Raw genomic sequence first — 13,787 nt, forward strand, 5'->3', positions numbered from 1 at the left:
TATTAAATGACGTCACACCCGCGCCGGTCACAGCCGCGGGTAGCCGTTCGTATACGCATAAATTACCCCCCTACAATGGCCGCCGCAGCGAGCAAATACGACTTCATTAATTAACCGGGTATTTAATTAGTTGTAAAATTAATTGGTAAGCGACCGGGCGACCGACGCAGGGAAAATAAATAAACTGCGACGCAAATAAAGAATCGGGGAACGAGAAAATAATAATAACAACAATAATAATAGTGGTAAAAAAACGCGCTGAAAGCGAGCCGCGTTTACCCACCTGTGGGGCATTCCCACAGTCGCGAGGCTCGTTAAAAATCGAACTCCATAGATAAATAAATCCGATGGGACAGCTGGTTTTGTCTCCGCTTGTGCAAGGCGCGGCTCCCCCCTACCGTCTCCGACAGTTTTAATAAAACATTCTTTTGGTTACTAATCGCCGATCATCTATGCCAATAGATCGCGTCACGAGAGGACGATTTCTCTCGACTAACTAGAACTAGAACGGAGGGGACGGCGCCCATCGACCACCAAATTGTAAAAACGTATATTAAAGAAAATTGATTGGGTTGTTGCCTATGATCTCTATTTTTTAAATCTATCCATCTATCGCGAAAGCCATTTATGATCTTCCAACTATTTAGGATAAAAATCTGAACTTTTGTTTACAGCTTCGCCAATGGGCTCTGCCTCATATTATGACGTTAAAGCATAAAGGCGGTGAATGTGAATTTTAAATAGAACTTCTTCAAGTGCCGTGTCCTCACTAAAAAGAGAAAACAGGGAGATTTACCACATGAAAACATAAGTGGCATCTTCTTCTTTTTCTTCAAGTGCCGTGTCCTCCCAGAACATTGGCGATCAGTCGCATGATCTTCACTTTGTCAGCAGCAGATCTAAACAATGTGGTGGTGCTTACTCCATACCACTGACGAAAATTTTTGAGCCTAGACGTTCTTCGGCGACCAGGAACCTATTTGTCGTCCCTCTATTTTTTTTTGCATGATCAAATATTCCAGCTTGCTTCTTTTAATGTTCATATGTTGCGGAAATGCTTGATTCGTCACTCTATCCACCCACAACATCTTTTACATTCTCCGCTAAGCTCACATTTCGAAAGCCCAGTGAGAGTCTATGCTTCTTACGGCTCTGTTGGTTAACACATTTTGCATGTTCTCGCTTGCTCTATTCCGTCTTCGATTTCTTGAGTTGAGTCCCAGTTTTAATTCATCCAGCACCCCAAGTACTCTCTCCACTGTTTCTCCATCTACGCTGATATCTGGTAAGTTATTAGTTGTGTTTTTGTTTTTGCTGATGCCTATCCGTTTGGTTTTCTTTATGTTTAAGCGTAGACCCATTTATTGGCTATAAAAGTAGCTGTAAATCATCCTCATCTGTTGCTAGTAAGACCGTGTCGTCTGTGTATCTTAAATTACTGATGACCATTCCTTCCCTGAATATTTTTTCTGCATATAAATTAAACAAAAGGGGGAGAGCACAGATCCTTGTCGAAGTCCTCTCAGCATTTCTGTTAACTTTTATGTCAGCTGCCTGGTTCCAGTATAAGTTGTTTATTGTTCAGTATAACAGTGAACAGTGTCAAATGCCTTTTTGTAATCGACGAAGCTGGCAAATACATCAAAGTTCACATTGAGACTTACCAGTATTTTCTTCGTATTTTATGTATATTCTGGAGTGAATGATTTTCAAGAACAACTTCAATACTTTACTATACCATAAAAAGAACGACTTATTCTTGGTCTAAAAGCATTATAAGGTACCATATCTATTTTGAACCTTTTCAAACTTAAAAGTTAAAAACCAGAATAAATACAATTTAATCAAATGTTTAGTAGTAAGCAATGGCGACAACAAAAGAGAGCAGCTGCGCATTATAAAGGCATATTGATGCCGCAATAGTATATTATGCAACAGGTGTGGTAAACGGCATTTAAGTCACCCGTTACGGGTGACTTAAAAACTTTACCAAACCTGTTGCATACTATACTTTTTCTACGACCGTTCGGACATTTCCGGCATATTAACGCACGGGTTTTCGGAGAACTTTGACGTTTGCCAATTCTGACGGTTATGTCAGTTGGCACGAGCGGAGCGAGTGTTTAATAAAATAGAAAACATTATACATCTTACAATACAAATACCATAAATCCTCTCAGTCATAGATAATAGTTCAAATCACCCTTACTCAAAAAAATAGCTACTTTTCATTATTTTACTCCCAGACTCTTCAACATGACAAATAAAATAAAAAAAGATTAGATGAGATACTATGTAATGTAAGCCATTTATAGTATATTATGCAACAAGTGCGGTAAACGGCATTTGACTCACGAGTTTATTTGACACGAGCGGAGCGCAGCGGAGCGACTGTTTAATAAACGCATACATTCATTGACATGATCATCAGAAATGACAAACGTCAAAATTCCAACCGAAATATCTCCGAAAACATCCGATTGCTCCCAAACCGGTGCGGTAAAATCCCGGAAATGTCCGAAGTGGCTCGAATCCGTGGGAAACGAAACTGACGTGGTAAAGTGACGCTTCCCGCACGCTACATCGTTGTGTAATTAGGTATTTTACATGCGGGAGTAGAAAAAAATAATTACAATATTGGCAAACTCAAAAATCGGGACCATTTTGATATTACATACGGCATTAAAAAGTAGAAAATTGAACAATGAAGATTAACAAAATGAGATATTGAAATGTATTGCATAATGACCAAGTAGATTTAAATACATCTCATTTATTCAACTTAAATACCTGGAATAGCAGAAAAGGTCATTAAGGATTGATGGACAAAGTTATTATGTTATATAGTAGCAGATTAAATGGTTATTTATATTAACGTGTAAATAGGATTTTCATCAAGTAAAAGTCAAAATATGTCTTCCCTCAAACTTTCTAGAATATAAAATAACTCGAGAAAGCTATAATATAGAAATTTTTATTAGAATCTAAAAATGTAATAATGAAGTTGGTGGTTGGTTCCCAAATATTTTCAAAATAGAAATCTTAGCAACCTAGGGTCGCAACATAATCAGTCCTCCATATGCTTCTAGTAAGCCATTGGTACACGCTCGCTCACCGCTAATGAACCATGCTCTCTTTCCTTCTTTCGACGCTTCCACTTTCCTGTTAACGTAGGATTAGATTTCTCTTATTTTCTGGTGACCGCCTTTTAGCAAACTTTTTCATATTAAACAACAAGTCATTAGCGTAAAAACCGGTGAAATATACCCCCTCTCAATCTCTCTTCACGTTCATCGCCTAGCATCTGCCGCCGAAACTACAATAATTACAAAACGGCGAATTACGAACACGTTTCCGTTGTTTCAGGGCCCAGGGAAGATGTGGAGTCCAATCTGCCGACTTAGTAGGCCGTTCCTCGCGTCCACACTGTTATCCGGAACAATTTTGTTGGTAAGTTTCGGGACCGCACCCTAAATCCGGCTCGAAGGACCGTATAATGAGCTTTCGAACAAGTTCACGGGCATTGATTGACTTAAGTATACGGTTTTACACTTGATATATACGCCGTGCACTGCAATTAACGATTCGGTATGTACTAACTTTTATATGTTACATTTTAGAAAAAAAAACTAAAGTTGTAGGTATACTTATTAATATTCAAGATGTACCAAAAAATCATAAAATATAAGTTACATTTTAGTTATTTGTTGAATTAATGCCAGAATTAGCAAAAAATAAAATCGCCACCGAGTTGGCCATGCATTTTTTATTTTATTATTTATTTGTGGCTTATCTTGAATATTATTATTGTTTAAAAATGGACAGAAAATTAATATTTATTTTATTTTATTTTATTATTATTGTTATTATATTATTATTTTATTATTATAATAGTATCATATGATTGAAATAAAAGACGCGGCGTTGGCGCGATGTCGTGATGATGCATGGCCAACTAGGTGGAAATTTTATTTTTGGCTATTTCTGGGCCGAATGAAAGAAAAAACAATAACATGTTACATATTTCCGAAATTAGCGGAAAATGACTATTTTATTAAACATAATTATACGGGGCTTCAAAAATATAGCTTCGATATACTCTTATGACACGCCTCGCATATAAATAAGTATTTAAAAAAACTTTTTTTTTTAATGTTCAGTGAAAGGTTAAAGAAGGGTGGCATTTATAGTGGATCACCCCTATACGGTCGAATACATGTGTAGATAAACTTCGGTGGGTACATTTAAATGCGGACTATGGATAGGTAGATTTATTGTTAATAATCGTCGTAGCGGAACACCCAGCGGCCGCCAAGCCGTCTATGGGTAATAATACACGGGCATCTATACGGAGCGACAAAAAAGTCGGAAACTTTTGCCATTAAGGAAACAATTGCACTTAAATTTAATTGCCTGCTCCCCGGCCGTAACAAGCTTTGTTTCCGCGGTCACTTGGCAGACCTGTCCAATTTTTACGGGCCCGCTCGGCCAGGGACGTTCGTCGCTTCTTCCGAGGATAATTTTTTTATTTCCCGACACAGTTTTTTTAGCACTGTTTTCTGTTTCGCTTGCGCAACGTTACTCCTGTCCAGCTTCTTTTCGAATCTTACTTCACATGTGAGGGCTTCACCGTAACGCCCTGCACTGTATAATTCATTCCAAAACGTAATGCATCTGGTTGCTGACAGAGATGTCAAGATTGTACGGTTATAGCTTTCAATCTGCCCGTTGCCCTTTCAACGAACATTATGATCCTTCCGTATCTTTTAAACTCCAAACGGTGACGTCGAGCTTAACCCATCTACGGTTTGCAAAACTACAAAAAATAAAACATTAAAATACAATAATAATCGTAGCAACGTTTTCAAAACCAAAACTTTTCCTAAAAAAAATACATAGGGACTTTCTCTTACACTCCGAAGCCATAGGAACTTTTGCTTTGAAAATGATCAAAAAAGTTTTACCTTAGCACCTTCTTCTTTAACTTTTTCTATGGTTGGTAGATACTATTATCCGAGAGTTCTCGTTTGTCCGTACGTTAGAAACAACCAATTTTTCCTCGTTGAAATAGATTGGTTTCTCCTATATACTAAGGGAAGGCACTAAATTGACTACAAAAAAGCATTGATTTGGGGCGATCATTTTGGAGATGTCCTCTATCATTACAGTTTGTCTTCACTGAATGTCGTGCAACATACGTTTAATTTGAATTCAGCAATTGCAATCCTTTCTCGATCTGAAGAACTACTATTTCTTGTAACGTCTACATTTTTAGCCTGTTCAACAGCAGATAAATTTTGTAGAGGGGGCGTGTTACCGTGACTATTATACCGATTAACATTTGTGTCGCCATTTTTCATATTCCGACTATTCTGAAACTGCAATGCTAGTGCGTCGATTTTTTGAAAACTACTTAGCTAACAGATATCAGAGAGTTACCCTTGACAACGCAAGTCCCGAATTTGTCCCTGTTTGATCAGGTGTACCGCAAGGTTGTGTCCTTGGACCTATGTTATTCTTAATTTATATTTGTGATATTTATACATCCATCGAATATTTGAATTTGCATTCGTTTGCTGGTGACACTCAGCTATTTTACTCCTTCGATCCTAAATTATTTGATATTGCCCATTACCTATGCCTTGATAGTATATTTGTATATAACAATATACAACAATAAAGGCAATTTATTATTATTATTAATTATAGGCCACTTTCAGGAAACGATTCTCGTGTTGGTTTTGACGTATATTTGAAGCCGTTCAACTTATTGGGTTTCAAAGTGAATTCTACTGCATGCACAGATGAGACATATGATTCGTCCACAGATAAAGAAGCATTATATCCGCACCATTAGGAAGAGGGAATTCTGGATAGATTTTCGAGTTCCATGATACGATGTGCTAAGATGATACTACTTCTTCTATAGCTATTATTATTACGAAAAATTCAAAACAGCTGTTGCAGATTTATTTTCGGCCCACAAAATTCAGGAACTTAACTGGATAAAAATTGACAGTACTTTCAAGTATTATTGGCGCCTATGGTTGTCCAACTTATTAGCACATCCAATCCGTCCTAGTTACGAGCCAAATCAGTGACTTTAAGGCACCCCCGCAAACTGCCACGATATCGTTTATCTTTCTTCCGCAGATCATTTTCTTACAACGCTGTTGTAATTTTTAATAGTATACCCGATTCAGTAAAATCGCATTCAATTAAATTCTTTAAAAAATAATTCAGGACGAAACTGATAACTTCTCAAATAATTGAATTTTCAATGTTATTCTTTTCTTTTCTATTATTCCATATTTCTATTACATTTATCTATTATACTATATTTAATTTATCAATGTATTTATAACTTCCTATTTAGTTTTTAGTTTAAACATTTAAGAGGTTAAGCTTTTGCTAGATTTCGCCTCTTCTCTACTGTATATTTGTATATGACAATATACAACAATTTGTTATTATTATTATTTTTATTATTATCATTATTATGGTGGTCTTTTCCCATCAAAACTAACTTAACTTAAAACTGCCAACTGTCGTGAGTTTTATTTTTATCCTTTTTATCACTTAACGAGTTAACTAGTCATATAATTCAGTCTCTCTTAAATAGGCGACGTCTCGTTGAAACTCTTCTTTATTCGGAAAAACCCTAATACAGACAATGGTATGGTACGTAATCGCCCACGTATGTGTAAACAAACCCTTTGATGGCATCACGGTCGGATTATATGCTTTTAAATCTTTCAACCCTGTCATCAGAATATTTAGCCAGTGACGCAGTTACGTTTCACTAATGTTTATTAATTTGACCCGTCGGCGACGCCCATGGCCGCTCGCCACGCACACAACGAACGAATTTATCACATCCAGAGTTATTTAAAAGCGATCGTGATAAACTCAGCTTTATACTTAAGTGTAAGTAAACGTACCTATAACAAGCGTTATTATTTACTTTATTAGCGTAATTTACAACCATCTGCCGGCGTTGTCCAGAAGAATAAATACGTCCATATGGCGGTACTTGCCCAACTGTGTCGGCTAGGCCGACGCGATACGGTTCCGTTGGATTTATTTAGATGAACTGCTAATACCCGGCCTTTGACGTCCTATGGGCACTTTGTCTCGCGATAATTGCCCGGCTCGGTGGAGTCGCGGATTCATGCCACTTTATTGCCAACTTTTCGACCAATTGATTATACCGTTGGCCAAATAAACAACCGTCACTTGAACGTCGACAGTGCCACGCTTTTATTTCGTAATTGCATAAAAACGATGCCGTTTTAGTCGCTAACGTGCCATTTTATCGATGCTAAGGTCCCAGCGAACGGATAATGCTGCTGAAATGATTTGAGCGCTACCGCAAAATGGTTTCACTGGTTAGCTAACGGATTTTTGTATGGCAAAAATTAATTAATTTTTATTTCTTCGTGCGCCGTCGCTAATCTGCAGGGCTGCCAAACTCCATGTTAGGTGCACGTTTGGTTACATACTTATGTTACATCTCTCCCTTAAAAGTCTACGATTTGCAAAAATTCTTGCTTCAGTTGATGCGCAATATCTAACACAGCAGACACTGTGTGCTTTTGTGAGGAAGGTTATATAGTACGGCCAAACATATAGTGCATTTATTCATGTTTATTCTGCATTAAGTAGGTTTTGTCTAAGAACGGCCGTAACGAATATTTATAGATACTTGAAATTTTGATTTGAAGAGTGTTGCGGGCTGTTTTCGAAAAAGTGGAAGCGTTTGCTTTAGCATACGGTGATATGTATCGTTTTTAAGAGTTTAATCTAAATTGCAATGTATTCGTATATATTACGGAGGTATTTGAATGTGATCCGTCCGCTAGGTACGTGTTTATATACCTGACTTTCGAGCTTTGACCCTGTTTTCACTGGATAGTTCAAAGTACGTATCTGCATTCTATTTATCTTCCAGGTAAGTTTTTGTCTTGTGTGCCTGTCGATTAACAACATTCTTCTTGTATTTTTGTGTCTTCTACATAGTTCTTCGATTTGTAAACGACAACGGTCATTTTTAGGACTTAACATTTTTTGAAGGTTCATATTTTTTAACCCTTTCAAATGCCGATTTAGAAAACGAACTACTTCAGCAATTAAAAAAAAATTGCAATTGAAAAATTGTCCGAAACGTTCTGTAAGTTAAAAATAAAGACAATGAAAGTTCGACATCCTTTTATGTCAAAGATTCAAGTGTAGATAATGCCTAGTATCATTCAACCCAAATCCGAAAAATTCCAAATACTTCTTCAAATAAAGAAGAAATTAAAGAATTTCTGTACGAAAATGATTTATATTTTGAAGGGAGCTACACGAAAAAACAACTTCCTGAATTACATGTTTCAATAATTGCTCGGCGAGAAAGATTGAAAACAGACTTATATGCCGCTTGTTAGTGTAGGTAGATAAATTCCTAGTGGTAAGGGTGTTCTATAAGGGGCTGCGGTTTTGGACTAACAAATAGTAGGCAAAGTTAATCACGGGGTCGGTGGTAAAAGCACTATGTTTTTGGTCAAAGTATATACGCTCCCCTCATGTTTATGTCAATAATATGCAGGGCGGCAAAAACGTTTGGCTGCATATTTATATTACGTCACCAATTTTGTGCAGTTATTTGACGACCTCGCCTGCCGATTTTAGATTTTATATAACGTAAATTTAACTTCAGACTACATAAATAATAACAATATACGTTTCTTTAATGATCGATGGCTTTAAAAGGTCCCAATGAATATCATTTAATTCCTGCAAAGTTTTGCCGCCATGTCAATTCGCAGTCCACGGACGCGTTTTCCGCGAACGAGCGCAAATCGATAGACACCGAATCCGGTATGCGCGCACCGGCTACCGTTTCGTATCGCGTTCACCCGGAGGATTCCGGCGGCGACCTTTACTCGTGGGAACGAAACGTCAACGCGCGAGGGATAATTGCGAACGATGACGTCGGCTGACCGATCCCGGTCGCCGGGTCAACGGTCAAAAAGACGCAAACAATTCTAACGGTTCAAGCGGCGCGGAAACAAATTCAAATTCGTATATGCACGGACGAAGGAGACGGCATAAAAGTTGCCGCCTGTGGCGCCTCTACAGGATCGCGCGCAAAGGACCAGCAAGAGTAAGAAATATGAAAAAACAGGCCACCTGAGTGTAAGATTACATTAAAAATATAATTATAATAATGTTATAACACAATAATGTAATTACACCAGCTCCGTATGCATTTTTAACAAGATTGCTTTCAAAAAATCGTCGCTGGGCGGGGCATGATGTTCGTCGGAAGTAGCGCAAATCAGTTTTTTATTTTAAAAAGAAGGCGCTTCGCTTATTCTTGTTCTAGAGGGACGCAATGTTCTTCTGTCGTGCAAAATACACCCTGTATAAAGTGTCCTTCACATCTCGTCGAACTTCGAATTTACGGCAAACTTCGGTAAATATTAAAATTTGAACTGGTAATTGCAATTTAAAATTATATTTTTTCAAATATCTCGCGCCCCCTGTATTATAGACGAAACCTTAAACTCTCTCTCGACACAGTTTACGATACTGTTCATATCAAATTATCACATCTTCAAAAGTTTTTTAATTTATCGCCAACAATTCACCCACAAAAGCGGAAATTTCTTTTCTATTTATTAGAATTTCTTGCGCACAAACGACGCACCGTGTATATAAATCAAACAATGTTCGAAATAGAGGCTATAGCCGTGGATCTCGCACGTTTCCTGGTATAAGATTTTTTCTAATAGAGTCAATGATTTTCAAGAAAATACTTGTTTTCTGAAACCATGCAGTACTTGGTAATAGTAAATGACGTCATCGCATCTAGATTGAGGGCGAGAAATGGTGATTTTCATTTGGAATTTTTCAAATTTCACGAACAGCGTATGTGATAGACGAAAACCGTAAATACAAAAATTGTAGCCCTTGATGCGGCCTATAACACTGTTTGAACGGATTAGCAATTTTTTGTACGAATTTTGATTTACGATTAACAATTTTCAGATGTTTTTCTGGATGAAAAAATAACCAAAAAAAAAAAAAAATTCAAAAATTAAATTTAAAAATTAAGTGCGGGTCCAGACTTCTACTTCTCTCCCAAGTCTGAAGTCGGTCGCTGCAAATTTGGGGCACTTATTATGTTTTTTAATATTGCACGGAATACCGCGACCACCCTGTACAATACTTAAAATCCTTAAATACAAAAGTCTGCTGTCTGTATGGGCTAATCGTCATGTAACAGAAACTGATATCTAAAACACAGATTTTAAATTATTGCCAATTTTCAATAATGGAAGGACCCATTTTTCAGTTTTTTTTTTAATTTGCAGCGCGCTCTGTATATTTTTAAAAAATTCTTAAGAATAATAGTTTATGGGGCCTGCATCTTTTGGTTCAAGAATTTTTTCGGTCTTGCAAATGGTTTTTGAAAAATGGTCCTTTTTGTAGATCTTTCCGCAAGCGATTTTTAATTTTTTTAAAATACTTCCCGACCCCCCAGCATTCCCATTTTCAATAGATTCCGCCACACGGCAAAACTGCATACACATGCCAAATATGAAGTCGATTGCTTCAAATTTCGGCCACTTGTCGTGTTTCATAGCAATGTTCAAAAAACAGTCGAAAATCGCGAAAAAAAGATGGATGCCGGCGTCGGATGGAGGCCATTTCTTACAGGGAGGGTTAAAAAGGAGGAAAATTTCAATTTTGTAGCTCTAACGGTTCGAAAGTTATTCAGGAAAAACCAAAAGAGGAGAACGGAGAACGGACAGACAAAAAAAAATTTTTTTCGACGCTTATCATTTCTGTACCAATGGGGATCCCGTAGGTCCTACCGATACCGAGATATAAAATTTTTATACGAGCGTAGGAGTACTTTAATATCAGAAGTAGACTTTGAATACCCTTTGAGTTCTACTTTGTCTTTTTTGTTAAGCATGTTTTGTAACAATACAAATTTCGCATTTAATATTGACTATCGCGGTTTCCCGTGCCTAAAAAAAACACAACGGCAACATTATGTCATTTATAAATAGTTCTATAGCGTTCTCAATTTAAAACACCAAAACGATATAGCAAGCTGACTGTTTATGAATTGAGCTGTAGTTTTGATTACCTAATGGTGATTAGTAACATTGTATTGTATTTGTATTTTAACAAAGTAACATTCAATTTATTTATTATTTACTTGAACTGACGTAACGTAAAAAATATATTCAGTAAGCATTTTGTAAATATACACTTCACGTATGTTAAAATTATTTTCTAAAACTCTGTGGTATGAATACCCTCACAGTGAAAACAAAAACTTCGCACTGCCAAAGAGTTGGTGCTTGTTCGTTAATTTTATTAATTATGAGATTCACCTTTCAGATGTTAGTCGGTTATCGATCGTCCCGTTTGAAGTTTGATTGTTTTGAGTTTGATATAGTGACAATTTAATCTTGTCTTCTTCTTCTTTAGAAACCAATCCATTTACTGGATGTTAGCGACCACATGTTGGAATCTGTCTTTGTCTGATGTGGTGTTTATGAGCCCTCCGTCCAATGTCTGATGTTTCTCGCCCATGACGGCTGCTTTCTGCCCATTCCCCTCCTGCCTTCTATCTCTCCTTCGAGTATGAGCTGCAGTAGGTTTTCCTTTTTTACTTCTTCATTTGTTACTCTATCGGTCCCGAGTATTTTTAAAAGACTTCTCTCGTCCTATCTAATTATAATTATCAATACTTTCCAACGAAGACGAAACTTTGGTATCTACGGCTCATTCACATTTTGAATTAGATAAATAATAAAAATATGGAAAAACTTTTGACTTTAGGTCGAGATAAGGGCGCGAACTCCAGACAGAAAGCGTACATTCGAGATGCTTTCTAATAAGCGAATTATAAAGAGGTTTTACGGGCTGCAGGAAAGGGAAATAATGATTTCTTTCTAGGAAGCTCAGGGTCATAGTCTTGACTGATTGCTGTTCCACCGCATTATACTTTGTTTCAAAGTATATCGTCTTAGCTTTTGACGGCAATTATCAAAATAATCTATTAAGGACAGATTATCAGGAACGGACTTTTAAAGTTTTTAAAAAATATAACGATTAAATATTATATTATGTTTATTTAGTAGTACGAATAGAAATGCTATGACCCTAAACATACTATATAGTAAATGCCTAAATAAGTTTGTTTTTATTCAAAATTTGAAAGATTGAAAATATTATAATTTTGTTGATACGGGGTGTCCCAAAAGTGTCTCCATCATATTTTGATTGCCCCATATAAAATTGTGTTGTGACGTTACTGATTCACGTATTGAAACGAAAATTTAATCACAGACTAAGGAGATGACGGCACTATTCAATCATTTTCACAGACGCGGGTGCCGTTCTGGTGAATTTAGATAACAAAATCTCAATATAGATATCAATTCGAGAATAAAAAATAAGGTAAGTTTGTAATTTATCTTATATTTAAATTTTACTTACTGTTTGAGATATTCGAGGTTTAAAATAACACCCGTATAAATTCTTGTTGAATTTAAATCTGCCCGCATTAGGTTGCTTGTTGGCCATATTAGGTAGTTTTTAAATAGCAAAGACATGGTACTACTTCTTTTAAAGCCAATATTGAAAATATATTAAGTATCACCAGATCTAAGTTTTTTTTTTTAATTATTTGTTTCTGTTTTTTTTTGTTTTATATATTTATTTATTACAATTTGTTACCTTCTTTTGTTAGTCTATAATTTTTATTTTTTATTATTTTTATTTTCAATCAAACTAGATAATTAACTATTAAATATTTCTTTAAATATGAATTCCGAAGTTTTATTAAATCTGTTTAGGTGTATCTGTCAAAGTAGCATAGAGTAGATTTTTTTCCAAATTTCCGCGTATTAAAGGACACCCTGTATTGTTAGCAATAGGCTTTATTCGTATATCTGGATTATTATATCTTTAAAAGAAGTAGTATCATGTCTTTGTGTAACGAACACGCATAGTAGGTCCACCTGGACGTACCATCGTAGGCCTAGACCGCTGTGTCAGTTCTGACGCGAGTGTCAGTAGGTACAGAGTTGTCAGTCAGTCAGTTGATACAGAGATTTTCAAAATAAATAAGAACTAAAAGCAGATTTTCACGAAATTATATATTATGACATGACAATTGATAAAGACACAGTGTTGTCGAAACAATTGTCATGTCATAATATATAATTTCGTGAAAATCTGAACTTTTAGTTCTTATTTATTTCGATAAATGGATTTTCATCAAGTAAAAGCCACCTCAGTTCAATTACAGAGATTTTACAGCGTATAACCATTTAAATTCTGTTTTCATATTTAAAAAATACTTAATATTTCCAACAAGTGACCAAAGATTTAAATTCAACAGAAATTTATACGGCTGTTATCTTAAACCTCGAATATCTCAAAAAGTAAGTTAAATTTAAATATGAGATAAATTAAACCTTATTTAAATTTTATTTGCAAATTTTCGTTGCAATACAACACAATTTTATATGGGGCAATAAAAATATGAAAAAATATGACAAATTAAAAAAAAATCGAAATAATTTTTTTTTTTAATCTCGATGCTCTTCAAATGGGTCAATGCTTTATGCGGAGGAATTCCCAACGCCTCTCGCAGATACAGAAAAAAAATTAATGAGGTTCGGTATATGCGACCGGGGCGCGCATGGAGTCCACCTGACACGATTTACCATAATACAACAGTTGCGCGCTGATTTCCGCGGGTTCGCATGCCT

General features: G+C 36.1%; 1 protein-coding gene across 1 annotated transcript in view; it reads left to right on the forward strand.

Moving 5' to 3' along the window:
* LOC132702381 (uncharacterized) overlaps positions 1 to 13,787 on the forward strand; it is a 58,872-nt gene that overhangs the window by 8,355 nt on the left and 36,730 nt on the right. Inside the window, exon 2 of the mRNA XM_060670967.1 lies at positions 3,367 to 3,450. Within this exon, the coding sequence (XP_060526950.1) occupies positions 3,379 to 3,450 (72 nt within the window). The 5' untranslated portion in view covers positions 3,367 to 3,378. The remainder of the gene's footprint in view (positions 1 to 3,366; positions 3,451 to 13,787) is intronic.

The sequence above is a fragment of the Cylas formicarius genome, unplaced genomic scaffold, assembly GCF_029955315.1.
Source record: "Cylas formicarius isolate icCylForm1 unplaced genomic scaffold, icCylForm1.1 PGA_scaffold_5__7_contigs__length_24384050, whole genome shotgun sequence".
Classification (NCBI taxonomy): domain Eukaryota; kingdom Metazoa; phylum Arthropoda; class Insecta; order Coleoptera; family Brentidae; genus Cylas; species Cylas formicarius.